At 48.6% G+C, this 12,521-nt stretch overlaps 1 protein-coding gene across 1 annotated transcript in view; it reads right to left on the bottom strand.

The window, feature by feature from the left end:
- The window catches only part of LOC106568587 (glutamate receptor ionotropic, NMDA 3A), a 129,083-nt gene that overhangs the window by 76,966 nt on the left and 39,596 nt on the right, over nt 1-12,521 (bottom strand). The window contains exons 3-5 of the mRNA XM_045692701.2: nt 7,928-8,123; nt 6,814-7,668; nt 41-186 (exon numbers count right to left, since the gene is read on the bottom strand). Coding sequence (XP_045548657.2) covers nt 41-186; nt 6,814-7,668; nt 7,928-8,123 — 1,197 coding nt within the window. The remainder of the gene's footprint in view (nt 1-40; nt 187-6,813; nt 7,669-7,927; nt 8,124-12,521) is intronic.

Genomic DNA, 12,521 nt, shown 5'->3' on the forward strand with positions numbered 1-12,521 from the left:
TAAAGCTGTAATGAGTCAGTATTGTATAGTCATGACTCACTTCAGATGTTCTATTCCACCTGGGGTTGCTGGAACGTTGTACCGTCTCATGTAGTCGTGCATCTCTGGAAAGCTTTTCTTCAGGTAATCCTCGGCACTGCTCTCCCGGACCGTGGCGAAGCGGAACCCCTGTGACGGGTGATGGAGCTGGAAGAACAGAAAATATGGAACTGTTACTGTGGTCTCTAACCTCCTGGAACTGTTACTGTGGTCTCTAACCTCCTGGAACTGTTACTGTGGTCTCTAACCTCCTGGAACTGTTACTGTGGCCTCTAACCTCCTGGAACTGTTACTGTGGTCTCTAACCTCCTGGAACTGTTACTGTGGTCTCTAACCTCCTGGAACTGTTACTGTGGCCTCTAACCTCCTGGAACTGTTACTGTGGTCTCTAACCTCCTGGAACTGTTACTGGGGTCTCTCTAACCTCCTGGAACTGTTACTGTGATCTCTAACCTCCTGGAACTGTTACTGGGGTCTCTCTAACCTCCTGGAACTGTTACTGTGGTCTCTAACCTCCTGGAACTGTTACTGTGGTCTCTAACCTCCTGGAACTGTTACTGTGGTCTCTAACCTCCTGGAACTGTTACTGTGGTCTCTAACCTCCTGGAACTGTTACTGGGGTCTCTCTAACCTCCTGGAACTGTTACTGTGGTCTCTAACCTCCTGGAACTGTTACTGTGGTCTCTAACCTCCTGGAACTGTTACTGTGGTCTCTAATCTCCTGGAACTGTTACTGTGGTCTCTAACCTCCTGGAACTGTTACTGTGGTCTCTAACCTCCTGGAACTGTTACTGTGGTCTCTAACCTCCTGGAACTGTTACTGTGGTCTCTAACCTCCTGGAACTGTTACTGTGGACTCTAACCTCCTGGAACTGTTACTGTGGTCTCTAACCTCCTGGAACTGTTACTGTGGTCTCTGACCTCCTGGAACTGTTACAGAGCTCTCTCACCTCCTGGAACTGTTAGAGAGCTTTCCCACCTCCTGGGACTGTTACAGAGCTTTCCCACCTCCTGGAACTGTTAGAGAGCTTTCCCACCTCCTGGAACTGTTAGAGAGCTTTCCCACCTCCTGGAACTGTTAGAGAGCTTTCCCACCTCCTGGAACTGTTAGAGAGCTTTCCCACCTCCTGGAACTGTTAGAGAGCTTTCCCACCTCCTGGAACTGTTAGAGAGCTTTCCCATACCTACATCTAAACTTACTGTCTGGTGTTCTTTTAATTTCTTATTAGTGGTGCTTTTATATCTGACCTTCTGTTTTATAGTACTACTGATATTGATTACTGTATTGTTGGGAAAGAGCAAGAAAGGCTTCACTGTACTAGTGCACGTGACAATAGCAACTTTGAACTAAACTGTGATTATAATTGTTTTATTTTTTAGAGGAGTTGGGTTGTCCCACTGCTTTCATATTGTTTAGACAAGGACGGTGAAAGACAGACGGGAAATATAAGAGGAGGGGGTGTGCTAGAAAAGCATGAGGTCGGACTCAAACCCACTTTCACACTGTTACATGGTACCACAGCCGTGGGAAGTAAGGGTGCTGAGAGAGCAGCAGCACCCCTCAAAAATATTAATACAATTATTCTTTGTTGTTGAAAAATGTATTTTTTCACTAAAGTAGCGCACTGAGCCTTTACTAGTCCTGTATTAGCTGTACTAGTCTCCCCTCAGTCCTGTACTAGTCTCTCCTCAGTCCTGTACTAGTCTCCCCTCAGTCCTGTACTAGTCTCCCCTCAGTCCTGTACTAGTCTCCCCTCAGTCCTGTATTAGCTGTACTAGTCTCCCCTCAGTCCTGTATTAGCTGTACTAGTCTCCCCTCAGTCCTGTACTAGTCTCCCCTCAGTCCTGTATTAGCTGTACTAGTCTCCCCTCAGCCCTGTATTAGCTGTACTAGTCTCCACTCAGTCCTGTACTAGTCTCCCCTAAGCCCTGTACTAGTCTCCCCTCAGTCCTGTACTAGTCTCCCCTCAGTCCTGTACTAGTCTCCCCTCAGCCCTGTACTAGTCTCCCCTCAGCCCTGTACTAGTCTCCCCTCAGTCCTGTATTAGCTGTACTAGTCTCCCCTCAGCCCTGTACTAGTCTCCCCTCAGTCCTGTATTAGTCTCCCCTCAGTCCTGTACTAGTCTCCCCTCAGTCCTGTATTAGTCTCCCCTCAGTCCTGTACTAGTCTCCCCTCAGTAATGTATTAGCTGTACTAGTCTCCCCTCAGCCCTGTATTAGCTGTACTAGTCTCTCCTCAGTCCTGTACTAGTCTCCCCTCAGTCCTGTATTAGCTGTACTAGTCTCCCCTCAGTCCTGTATTAGCTGTACTAGTCTCCCCTCAGTCCTGTACTAGTCTCCCCTCAGTCCTGTACTAGTCTCCCCTCAGTCCTGTATTAGCTGTACTAGTCTCCCCTCAGTCCTGTATTAGCTGTACTGGTCTCTCCTCAGTCCTGTACTAGTCTCCCCTCAGTCCTGTATTAGCTGTACTAGTCTCCCCTCAGTCCTGTATTAGCTGTACTAGTCTCCCCTCAGTCCTGTACTAGTCTCCCCTCAGTCCTGTACTAGTCTCCCCTCAGTCCTGTATTAGCTGTACTAGTCTCCCCTCAGTCCTGTACTAGTCTCCCCTCAGTCCTGTACTAGTCTCCCCTCAGTCCTGTACTAGTCTCCCCTCAGTCCTGTATTAGCTGTACTAGTCTCCCCTCAGTCCTGTACTAGTCTCCCCTCAGCCCTGTACTAGTCTCCCCTCAGCCCTGTATTAGCTGTATTAGTCTCCCCTCAGTCCTGTACTAGTCTCCCCTCAGTCCTGTACTAGTCTCCCCTCAGTCCTGTACTAGTCTCCCCTCAGTCCTGTACTAGTCTCCCCTCAGCCCTGTACTAGTCTCCCCTCAGCCCTGTATTAGCTGTATTAGTCTCCCCTCAGTCCTGTACTAGTCTCCCCTCAGTCCTGTACTAGTCTCCCCTCAGCCCTGTACTAGTCTCCCCTCAGCCCTGTATTAGCTGTACTAGTCTCCCCTCAGTCCTGTACTAGTCTCCCCTCAGTCCTGTACTAGTCTCCCCTCAGTCCTGTACTAGTCTCCCCTCAGTCCTGTACTAGTCTCCCCTCAGTCCTGTACTAGTCTCCCCTCAGTCCTGTATTAGCTGTACTAGTCTCCCCTCAGTCCTGTACTAGTCTCCCCTCAGTCCTGTACTAGTCTCCCCTCAGCCTGTACTAGTCTCCCCTCAGCCCTGTTTAGCTGTACTAGTCTCCCCTCAGTCCTGTACTAGTCTCCCCTCAGTCCTGTACTAGTCTCCCCTCAGTCCTGTACTAGTCTCCCCTCAGTCCTGTACTAGTCTCCCCTCAGTCCTGTACTAGTCTCCCCTCAGCCCTGTATTAGCTGTACTAGTCTCCCCTCAGCCCTGTACTAGTCTCCCCTCAGCCCTGTACTAGTCTCCCCTCAGTCCTGTATTAGCTGTACTAGTCTCCCCTCAGTCCTGTACTAGTCTCCCCTCAGTCCTGTACTAGTCTCCCCTCAGCCCTGTCTTAGCTGTACTAGTCTCCCCTCAGTCCTGTATTAGCTGTACTAGTCTCCCCTCAGTCCTGTACTAGTCTCCCCTCAGTCCTGTACTAGTCTCCCCTCAGTCCTGTACTAGTCTCCCCTCAGTCCTGTATTAGCTTTACTAGTCTCCCCTCAGTCCTGTACTAGTCTCCCCTCAGCCCTGTACTAGTCTCCCCTCAGCCCTGTATTAGCTGTACTAGTCTCCCCTCAGTCCTGTACTAGTCTCCCCTCAGTCCTGTACTAGTCTCCCCTCAGTCCTGTACTAGTCTCCCCTCAGTCCTGTACTAGTCTCCCCTCAGTCCTGTACTAGTCTCCCCTCAGTCCTGTATTAGCTGTACTAGTCTCCCCTCAGTCCTGTACTAGTCTCCCCTCAGTCCTGTACTAGTCTCCCCTCAGTCCTGTACTAGTCTCCCCTCAGTCCTGTACTAGTCTCCCCTCAGCCCTGTACTAGTCTCCCTTCAGCCCTGTATTAGCTGTACTAGTCTCCCCTCAGTCCTGTACTAGTCTCCCCTCAGTCCTGTACTAGTCTCCCCTCAGTCCTGTACTAGTCTCCCCTCAGTCCTGTACTAGTCTCCCCTCAGTCCTGTACTAGTCTCCCCTCAGTCCTGTATTAGCTGTACTAGTCTCCCCTCAGTCCTGTACTAGTCTCCCCTCAGTCCTGTACTAGTCTCCCCTCAGTCCTGTACTAGTCTCCCCTCAGCCCTGTACTAGTCTCCCCTCAGCCCTGTATTAGCTGTACTAGTCTCCCCTCAGTCCTGTACTAGTACTAGTCTCCCCTCAGCCCTGTATTAACTGTACTAGTCTCCCCTCAGTCATGTACTAGTCTCCCTCAGTCCTGTACTAGTCTCCCCTCAGCCCTGTACTAGTCTCCCCTCAGCCCTGTATTAGCTGTACTAGTCTCCCCTCAGTCCTGTACTAGTCTCCCCTCAGTCCTGTACTAGTCTCCCCTCAGCCCTGTACTAGTCTCCCCTCAGCCCTGTATTAGCTGTACTAGTCTCCCCTCAGTCCTGTACTAGTCTCCCCTCAGTCCTGTACTAGTCTCCCCTCAGTCCTGTACTAGTCTCCCCTCAGTCCTGTACTAGTGTCCCCTCAGTCCTGTACTAGTCTCCCCTCAGTCCTGTATTAGCTGTACTAGTCTCCCCTCAGTCCTGTACTAGTCTCCCCTCAGTCCTGTATTAGCTGTACTAGTCTCCCCTCAGTCCTGTACTAGTCTCTCCTCAGTCCTGTACTAGTCTCCCCTCAGTCCTGTACTAGTCTCCCCTCAGTCCTGTACTAGTCTCCCCTCAGCCCTGTACTAGTCTCCCCTCAGCCCTGTATTAGCTGTACTAGTCTCCCCTCAGTCCTGTACTAGTCTCCCCTCAGTCCTGTACTAGTCTCCCCTCAGTCCTGTACTAGTCTCCCCTCAGTCCTGTACTAGTCTCCCCTCAGCCCTGTACTAGTCTCCCTTCAGCCCTGTATTAGCTGTACTAGTCTCCCCTCAGTCCTGTACTAGTCTCCCCTCAGTCCTGTACTAGTCTCCCCTCAGTCCTGTACTAGTCTCCCCTCAGTCCTGTACTAGTCTCCCCTCAGTCCTGTATTAGCTGTACTAGTCTCCCCTCAGTCCTGTACTAGTCTCCCCTCAGTCCTGTACTAGTCTCCCCTCAGTCCTGTACTAGTCTCCCCTCAGCCCTGTACTAGTCTCCCCTCAGCCCTGTATTAGCTGTACTAGTCTCCCCTCAGTCCTGTACTAGTACTAGTCTCCCCTCAGCCCTGTATTAACTGTACTAGTCTCCCCTCAGTCATGTACTAGTCTCCCTCAGTCCTGTACTAGTCTCCCCTCAGCCCTGTACTAGTCTCCCCTCAGTCCTGTATTAGCTGTACTAGTCTCCCCTCAGTCCTGTACTAGTCTCCCCTCAGTCCTGTACTAGTCTCCCCTCAGCCCTGTACTAGTCTCCCCTCAGCCCTGTATTAGCTGTACTAGTCTCCCCTCAGTCCTGTACTAGTCTCCCCTCAGTCCTGTACTAGTCTCCCCTCAGTCCTGTACTAGTCTCCCCTCAGTCCTGTACTAGTGTCCCCTCAGTCCTGTACTAGTCTCCCCTCAGTCCTGTATTAGCTGTACTAGTCTCCCCTCAGTCCTGTACTAGTCTCCCCTCAGTCCTGTATTAGCTGTACTAGTCTCCCCTCAGTCCTGTACTAGTCTCTCCTCAGTCCTGTACTAGTCTCCCCTCAGTCCTGTACTAGTCTCCCCTCAGTCCTGTACTAGTCTCCCCTCAGCCCTGTACTAGTCTCCCCTCAGCCCTGTATTAGCTGTACTAGTCTCCCCTCAGTCCTGTACTAGTCTCCCCTCAGTCCTGTACTAGTCTCCCCTCAGTCCTGTACTAGTCTCCCCTCAGCCCTGTACTAGTCTCCCCTCAGCCCTGTATTAGCTGTACTAGTCTCCCCTCAGTCCTGTACTAGTCTCCCCTCAGTCCTGTACTAGTCTCCCCTCAGTCCTGTACTAGTCTCCCCTCAGTCCTGTACTAGTCTCCCCTCAGTCCTGTACTAGTCTCCCCTCAGTCCTGTACTAGTCTCCCCTCAGCCCTGTACTAGTCTCCCCTCAGCCCTGTATTAGCTGTACTAGTCTCCCCTCAGTCCTGTACTAGTCTCCCCTCAGTCCTGTACTAGTCTCCCCTCAGCCCTGTACTAGTCTCCCCTCAGTCCTGTACTAGTCTCCCCTCAGTCCTGTACTAGTCTCCCCTCAGTCCTGTACTAGTCTCCCCTCAGTCCTGTACTAGTCTCCCCTCAGTCCTGTACTAGTCTCCCCTCAGTCCTGTACTAGTCTCCCCTCAGTCCTGTATTAGCTGTACTAGTCTCCCCTCAGTCCTGTACTAGTCTCCCCTCAGTCCTGTACTAGTCTCCCCTCAGTCCTGTACTAGTCTCCCCTCAGTCCTGTACTAGTCTCCCCTCAGCCCTGTACTAGTCTCCCCTCAGCCCTGTACTAGTCTCCCCTCAGCCCTGTACTAGTCTCCCCTCAGCCCTGTACTAGTCTCCCCTCAGCCCTGTACTAGTCTCCCCTCAGTCCTGTACTAGTCTCCCCTCAGCCCTGTATTAGCTGTACTAACCCTAACCCTCGGCCTCACAACACCTTATGAACCCATCTTTCCATACTCACCAATAAGTCACCAATCACAAATGAGGAACTATTTATGTATGTATTACAAGTAGTACTCATCTAATATACCATTCATTTTTTTATCCCGTATTTGATAGGTGTTAAATACAGCTGAGATGTCCTTACCTTTGGATCGTGTATTCCTGAGAGTTGCTCGAAGGTCTTCTCCCCCACCATAACAGCGGCCAGATTGGCTGTGTAGGTGGACAGACAGAACAGGCAGAAGATAGCCCAGAGATTCATGAGGAACCGCCCCGTCCAGCACTTAGGAGGTTTAATGGCAGCTGTACGGCCAAACAGGATGGCATAGCAGACGTTCAGAGCCGAGGAGAAGGAGAACACCTTATCTCTGTTCCTGCCTCGCGGCGTCATCCCAAACGGACTGTTCCACTCGTAGATGGTCAGGAATACGGCAGTAACATGTAGAGAGACGAATATACCCAGCCACATAGACCAGTGCAGGGGCCACATGAAGGCCCCGATGGGCGCGGCCGTGTCCCGGGTCCGTACGAGGATGCCCAGAGAGGTGGAGAAGAACGGGGAGGTGAAGTCTATAACCCTGCTCCGGGCCGAGTTTATACTGAAGGATGTGACCGCCAGGTGGGCCGCTCCGCTGAGAAGATCTCCCACCAGCCCTGTCCAACGTCCGTTCTTAAACCCACCGTACTTGCCGTCGCCTACAATATACAGGTCGAAGTCAAATCCCATGTCCTCCGCTAGTTTCTCCAGTAGATCGATGCAGTAGCCGTAGCAACACTTCTTATACTCCACGGGGATGCTATCGTTAGGCCCCCGCATCTGGAGGAAGAGAGACTGGAGCAGGGCTGTGTTGTTAGTGAGGGGGTTCAGGCAGAGCTGACCAGCGGGACAGAGACCGTCCTCATCCACCTCCCGGGTGAAGACGAACGGGTGTTCCACTAACGTCACCACCCGGAGGTGGAGCCTCGACGGGTGACGCCAGTCCCCTCTCTGGTGGGACGTCTAATCGTTAGACCAGGCAGCACAGTCCATAAGGGAGAGAGGGAGGGAGGGAGGGAGAGAGGGAGGGAGAGAGAGAGAGAGGGAGGGAGAGAGAGAGAGAGGGAAAAGGAAGGAAGGAGGAAGACGATATAATAGTAGTAGCAACAGCAGTATTAACATGTTTGGCATAAGTAAAGAGGTGGCAAGAAGTGGAATGATAGCACAAACACTGGTACCCAAGGCTACAACGACGTTTTGATATCATAGACATGTTGGTCACCTGTTTGTTGGTCCAGGCAGTGTAGTCCATGAGCACCCTGTCATGCTTCCATCGGCCCAGCCTGGTCCACATGGGGTTCCCTATGGGGTCGTGTTGCAGGGACCAGATGAAGTGATGGCTTTCTGAGGAGATCACTGTCTCCTCCTGGGACGAGATGAAACCGCTCAGACCATCAAACGACGTGTTGGACAGAAACCTGCAAGGGGGGGGGGGGGGGGGGTTTAGGGTTAGTCCAGCACATAAAACCACTCAGATTATTCAGGTTAGGGTTAATGTCAGGTTAGGGTTAGTGTTAGGTTAGGGTTAGTGTCAGGTTAGGGTTAATGTCAGGTTAGGGTTAATGTCAGGTTAGGGTTAGTGTCAGGTTAGGGTTAGGTTAGGGTTAATGTTAGGTTAGGGTTAATGTTAGGTTAGGGTTAATGTCAGGTTAGGGTTAATGTTAGGTTAGGGTTAGTGTCAGGTTAGGGTTAATGTCAGGTTAGGGTTAATGTCAGGTTAGGGTTAGTGTCAGGTTAGGGTTAGGTTAGGGTTAATGTTAGGTTAGGGTTAATGTTAGGTTAGGGTTAATGTCAGGTTAGGGTTAATGTTAGGTTAGGGTTAGTGTCAGGTTAGGGTTAATGTCAGGTTAGGGTTAATGTCAGGTTAGGGTTAGTGTCAGGTTAGGGTTAGGTTAGGGTTAATGTTAGGTTAGGGTTAGTGTCAGGTTAGAGTTAATGTCAGGTTAGGGTTAGTGTCAGGTTAGGGTTAATGTCAGGTTAGGGTTAACGTCAGGTTAGGGTTAGTGTCAGGTTAGGGTTAATGTCAGGTTAGGGTTAATGTCAGGTTAATGTCAGGATAGGGTTAATGTCAAGTTAGGGGTAATGTCAGGTTAGGGTTAGTGTCAGGTTAATGTCAGATTAGGGTTAATGTCAAATTAGGGGTAATGTCAGGTTAGGGTTAGTGTCAGGTTAGGGTTAATGTCAGGTTAGGGTTAATGTCAGGTTAATGTCAGGATAGGGTTAGGGTTAGGGTTAATGTCAGGTTAGGGTTAGGGTTAATGTCAGGTTAGGGTTAGGGTTAGGGTTAATGTCAGGTTAGGGTTAATGTCAGGTTAGGGTTAATGTCAGGTTAGGGTAGTGTCAGGTTAGGGTTAGTGTCAGGTTAGGGTTAATGTCAGGTTAGGGTTAGTGTCAGGTTAGGGTTAATGTCAGGTTAGGGTTAGTGTCAGGTTAGGGTTAGTGTCAGGTTAGGGTCAGGTTAGGGTTAATGTTAGGTTAGGGTTAGTGTCATGTTAGGGTTAATGTCAGGTTAGGGTTAGTGTCAGGTTAGGGTTAATGTCAGGTTAGGGTAATGTCAGGTTAGGGTTAGTGTCAGGTTAGGGTTAATGTCAGGTTAGGGTTAATGTCAGGTTAATGTCAGGATAGGGTTAATGTCAAGTTAGGGGTAATGTCAGGTTAGGGTTAGTGTCAGGTTAATGTCAGGTTAGGGTTAATGTCAGGTTAGAGTTAATGTCAGGTTAGGGTTAGTGTCAGGTTAGGGTTAATGTCAGGTTAGGGTAAATGTCAGGTTAGGGTAAATGTCAGGTTAGAGTTAAAATCAGGTTAGGGTTAATGTCAGGTTAATGTCAGGTTAGGGTTAGTGTCAGGTTAGGTTTAATATCAGGTTAGGGTTAATGTCAGATTAGGGTTAGTGTCAGGTTAGTGTTAGGGTTAGTGTCAGGTTAGTGTCAGGTTAGGGTTAGTTTCAGGTTAGGGTTAATGTCAGGTTAGGGTTAGGGTCAGGTTAGGGTCAGGTTAGGGTTAATGTCAGGTTAGGGTTAATGTCAGGTTAACGTCAGGTTAGGGTCAGGGTCATGTTAGGGTTAATGTCAGGTTAGGGTTAGGGTCAGGTTAGGGTTAATGTCAGGTTAGGGTTAGTGTCAGGTTAGAGTTAATGTCAGGTTAGGGATAATGTCAGGTTAGGGTTAATGTCAGGTTCGGGTTAATGTCAGGTTAGGGTTAATGTCAGGTTAGGGTTAATGTCAGGTTAGGGTTAGTGTCAGGTTCGGGTTAATGTCAGGTTAGGGTTAATGTCAGGTTAGGGTTAATGTCAGGTTAGGGTTAGTGTCAGGTTAGGGTTAATATCAGGTTATGGTTAATGTCAGGTTAGGGTTAGTGTCAGGTTAGGGTTAGGGTTAATGTCAGGTTAGTGTCAGGTTAGGGTTAGGGTCAGGTTAGAGTTAATGTCAGGTTAGGGTTAATGTCAGGTTAGGGTTAATGTCAAGTTAGGGTTAGTGTCAGGTCAGGTTTAATGTCAGGTTAGGGTTAATGTCAGGTTAGTGTCAGGTTAGTGTCAGGTTAGGGTTAATGTCAGGTTAGTGTCAGGTTAGTGTCAGGTTAGGGTTAATGTCAGGTTAGTGTCAGGTTAATGTTAGGGTCAGGTTAGGGTTAATGTCATGTTAGGGTTAATGTCAGGTTAGGGTTAATGTCAGGTTAGGGTTAATGTCATGTTAATGTCACGTTAGGGTTAGTGTCAGGTTAGGGTTAATGTCAGGTTAATGTTATGGTCAGGTTAGGGTTAATGTCAGGTTAGGGTTAGGGTCAGGTTAATGTCAGGTTAGGGTTAATGTCAGGTTAGAGTTAATGTCAGGTTAGGGTTAGTGTCAGGTTAGGGTTAATGTCAGGTTAGGGTTAATGTCAGGTTAGGGTTAATGTCAGGTTAGGGTTAATGTCAGGTTAATGTCAGGTTAGGGTTAGTGTCAGGTTAGGGTTAATGTCAGGTTAGGGTTAATGTCAGATTAGGGTTAGTGTCAGGTTAGTGTTAGGGTTAGTGTCAGGTTAGTGTCAGGTTAGGGTTAGTGTCAGGTTAGGGTTAATGTCAGGTTAGGGTTAGGGTCAGGTTAGGGTCAGGTTAGGGTTAATGTCAGGTTAGGGTTAATGTCAGGTTAACGTCAGGTTAGGGTCAGGGTCAGGTTAGGGTTAATGTCAGGTTAGGGTTAGGGTCAGGTTAGGGTTAATGTCAGGTTAGGGTTAGTGTCAGGTTAGAGTTAATGTCAGGTTAGGGTTATTGTCAGGTTAGGGTTAATGTCAGGTTCGGGTTAATGTCAGGTTAGGGTTAATGTCAGGTCAGGGTTAATGTCAGGTTAGGGTTAGTGTCAGGTTCGGGTTAATGTCAGGTTAGGGTTAATGTCAGGTTAGGGTTAATGTCAGGTTAGGGTTAGTGTCAGGTTAGGGTTAATATCAGGTTAGGGTTAATGTCAGGTTAGGGTTAGTGTCAGGTTAGAGTTAATGTCAGGTTAGGGTTATTGTCAGGTTAGGGTTAATGTCAGGTTCGGGTTAATGTCAGGTTAGGGTTAATGTCAGGTCAGGGTTAATGTCAGGTTAGGGTTAGTGTCAGGTTAGGGTTAATATCAGGTTAGGGTTAATGTCAGGTTAGGGTTAGTGTCAGGTTAGGGTTAATGTCAGGTTAGTGTCAGGTTAGGGTTAGGGTCAGGTTAGAGTTAATGTCAGGTTAGGGTTAGGGTCAGGTTACGGTTAATGTCAGGTTAGGGTTAGTTTCAGGTTAGGGTTAATGTCAGGTTAGGGTTAATGTCAGGTTAGGGTTAGTGTCAGGTTAGGGTTAGGGTCAGGTTAGGGTTAATGTCAGGTTAGGGTTAGGGTCAGGTTAGAGTTAATGTCAGGTTATGGTTAATGTCAGGTTAGGGTTAATGTCAGGTTAGGGTTAGTTTCAGGTTAGGGTTAATGTCAGGTTAGGGTTAATGTCAGGTTAGGGTTAGTGTCAGGTCAGGGTTAATGTCAGGTTAGTGTCAGGTTAGTGTCAGGTTAGGGTTAATGTCAGGTTAGTGTCAGGTTAGGGTTAGTGTCAGGTTAATGTTAGGGTCAGGTTAGGGTTAATGTCAGGTTAGGGTTAATGTCAGGTTAGGGTTAATGTCAGGTTAGGGTTAATGTCATGTTAATGTCAGGTTAGGGTTAGTGTCAGGTTAGGGTTAATGTCAGGTTAATGTTATGGTCAGGTTAGGGTTAATGTCAGGTTAGGGTTAGGGTCAGGTTAGGGTTAGTGTCAGGTTAGGGTTAATGTCAGGTTAGGGTTATGTCAGGTTAGGGTTAATGTCAGGTTAATGTCAGGTTAGGGTTAGTGTCAGGTTAGGGTTAGTGTAAGGTTAGGGTTAATGTCAGGTTAGGGTTAGTGTCAGGTTAGGGTTAATGTCAGGTTAGGGTTAGGTTAGGGTTAATGTCAGGTTAGGGTTAATGTCAGGTTAGTGTCAGGTTAGTGTCAGGTTAGGGTTAATGTCAGGTTAGTGTCAGGTTAGGGTTAGTGTCAGGTTAATGTTAGGGTCAGGTTAGGGTTAATGTCAGGTTAGGGTTAATGTCAGGTTAGGGTTAATGTCAGGTTAGGGTTAATGTCATGTTAATGTCAGGTTAGGGTTAGTGTCAGGTTAGGGTTAATGTCTGGTTAATGTTATGGTCAGGTTAGGGTTAATGTCAGGTTAGGGTTAATGTCAGGTTAATGTCAGGTTAGGGTTAGTGTCAGGTTAGGGTTAGTGTAAGGTTAGGGTTAATGTCAGGTTAGGGTTAGTGTCAGGTTAGGGTTAATGTCAGGTTAGGGTTAGGTTAAGGTTAATGTCAGGTTAGGGTTA

Source organism: Salmo salar, chromosome 13, assembly GCF_965601325.2.
Source record: "Salmo salar chromosome 13, fSalSal1, whole genome shotgun sequence".
NCBI classification, from domain to species: Eukaryota; Metazoa; Chordata; class Actinopteri; order Salmoniformes; family Salmonidae; genus Salmo; species Salmo salar.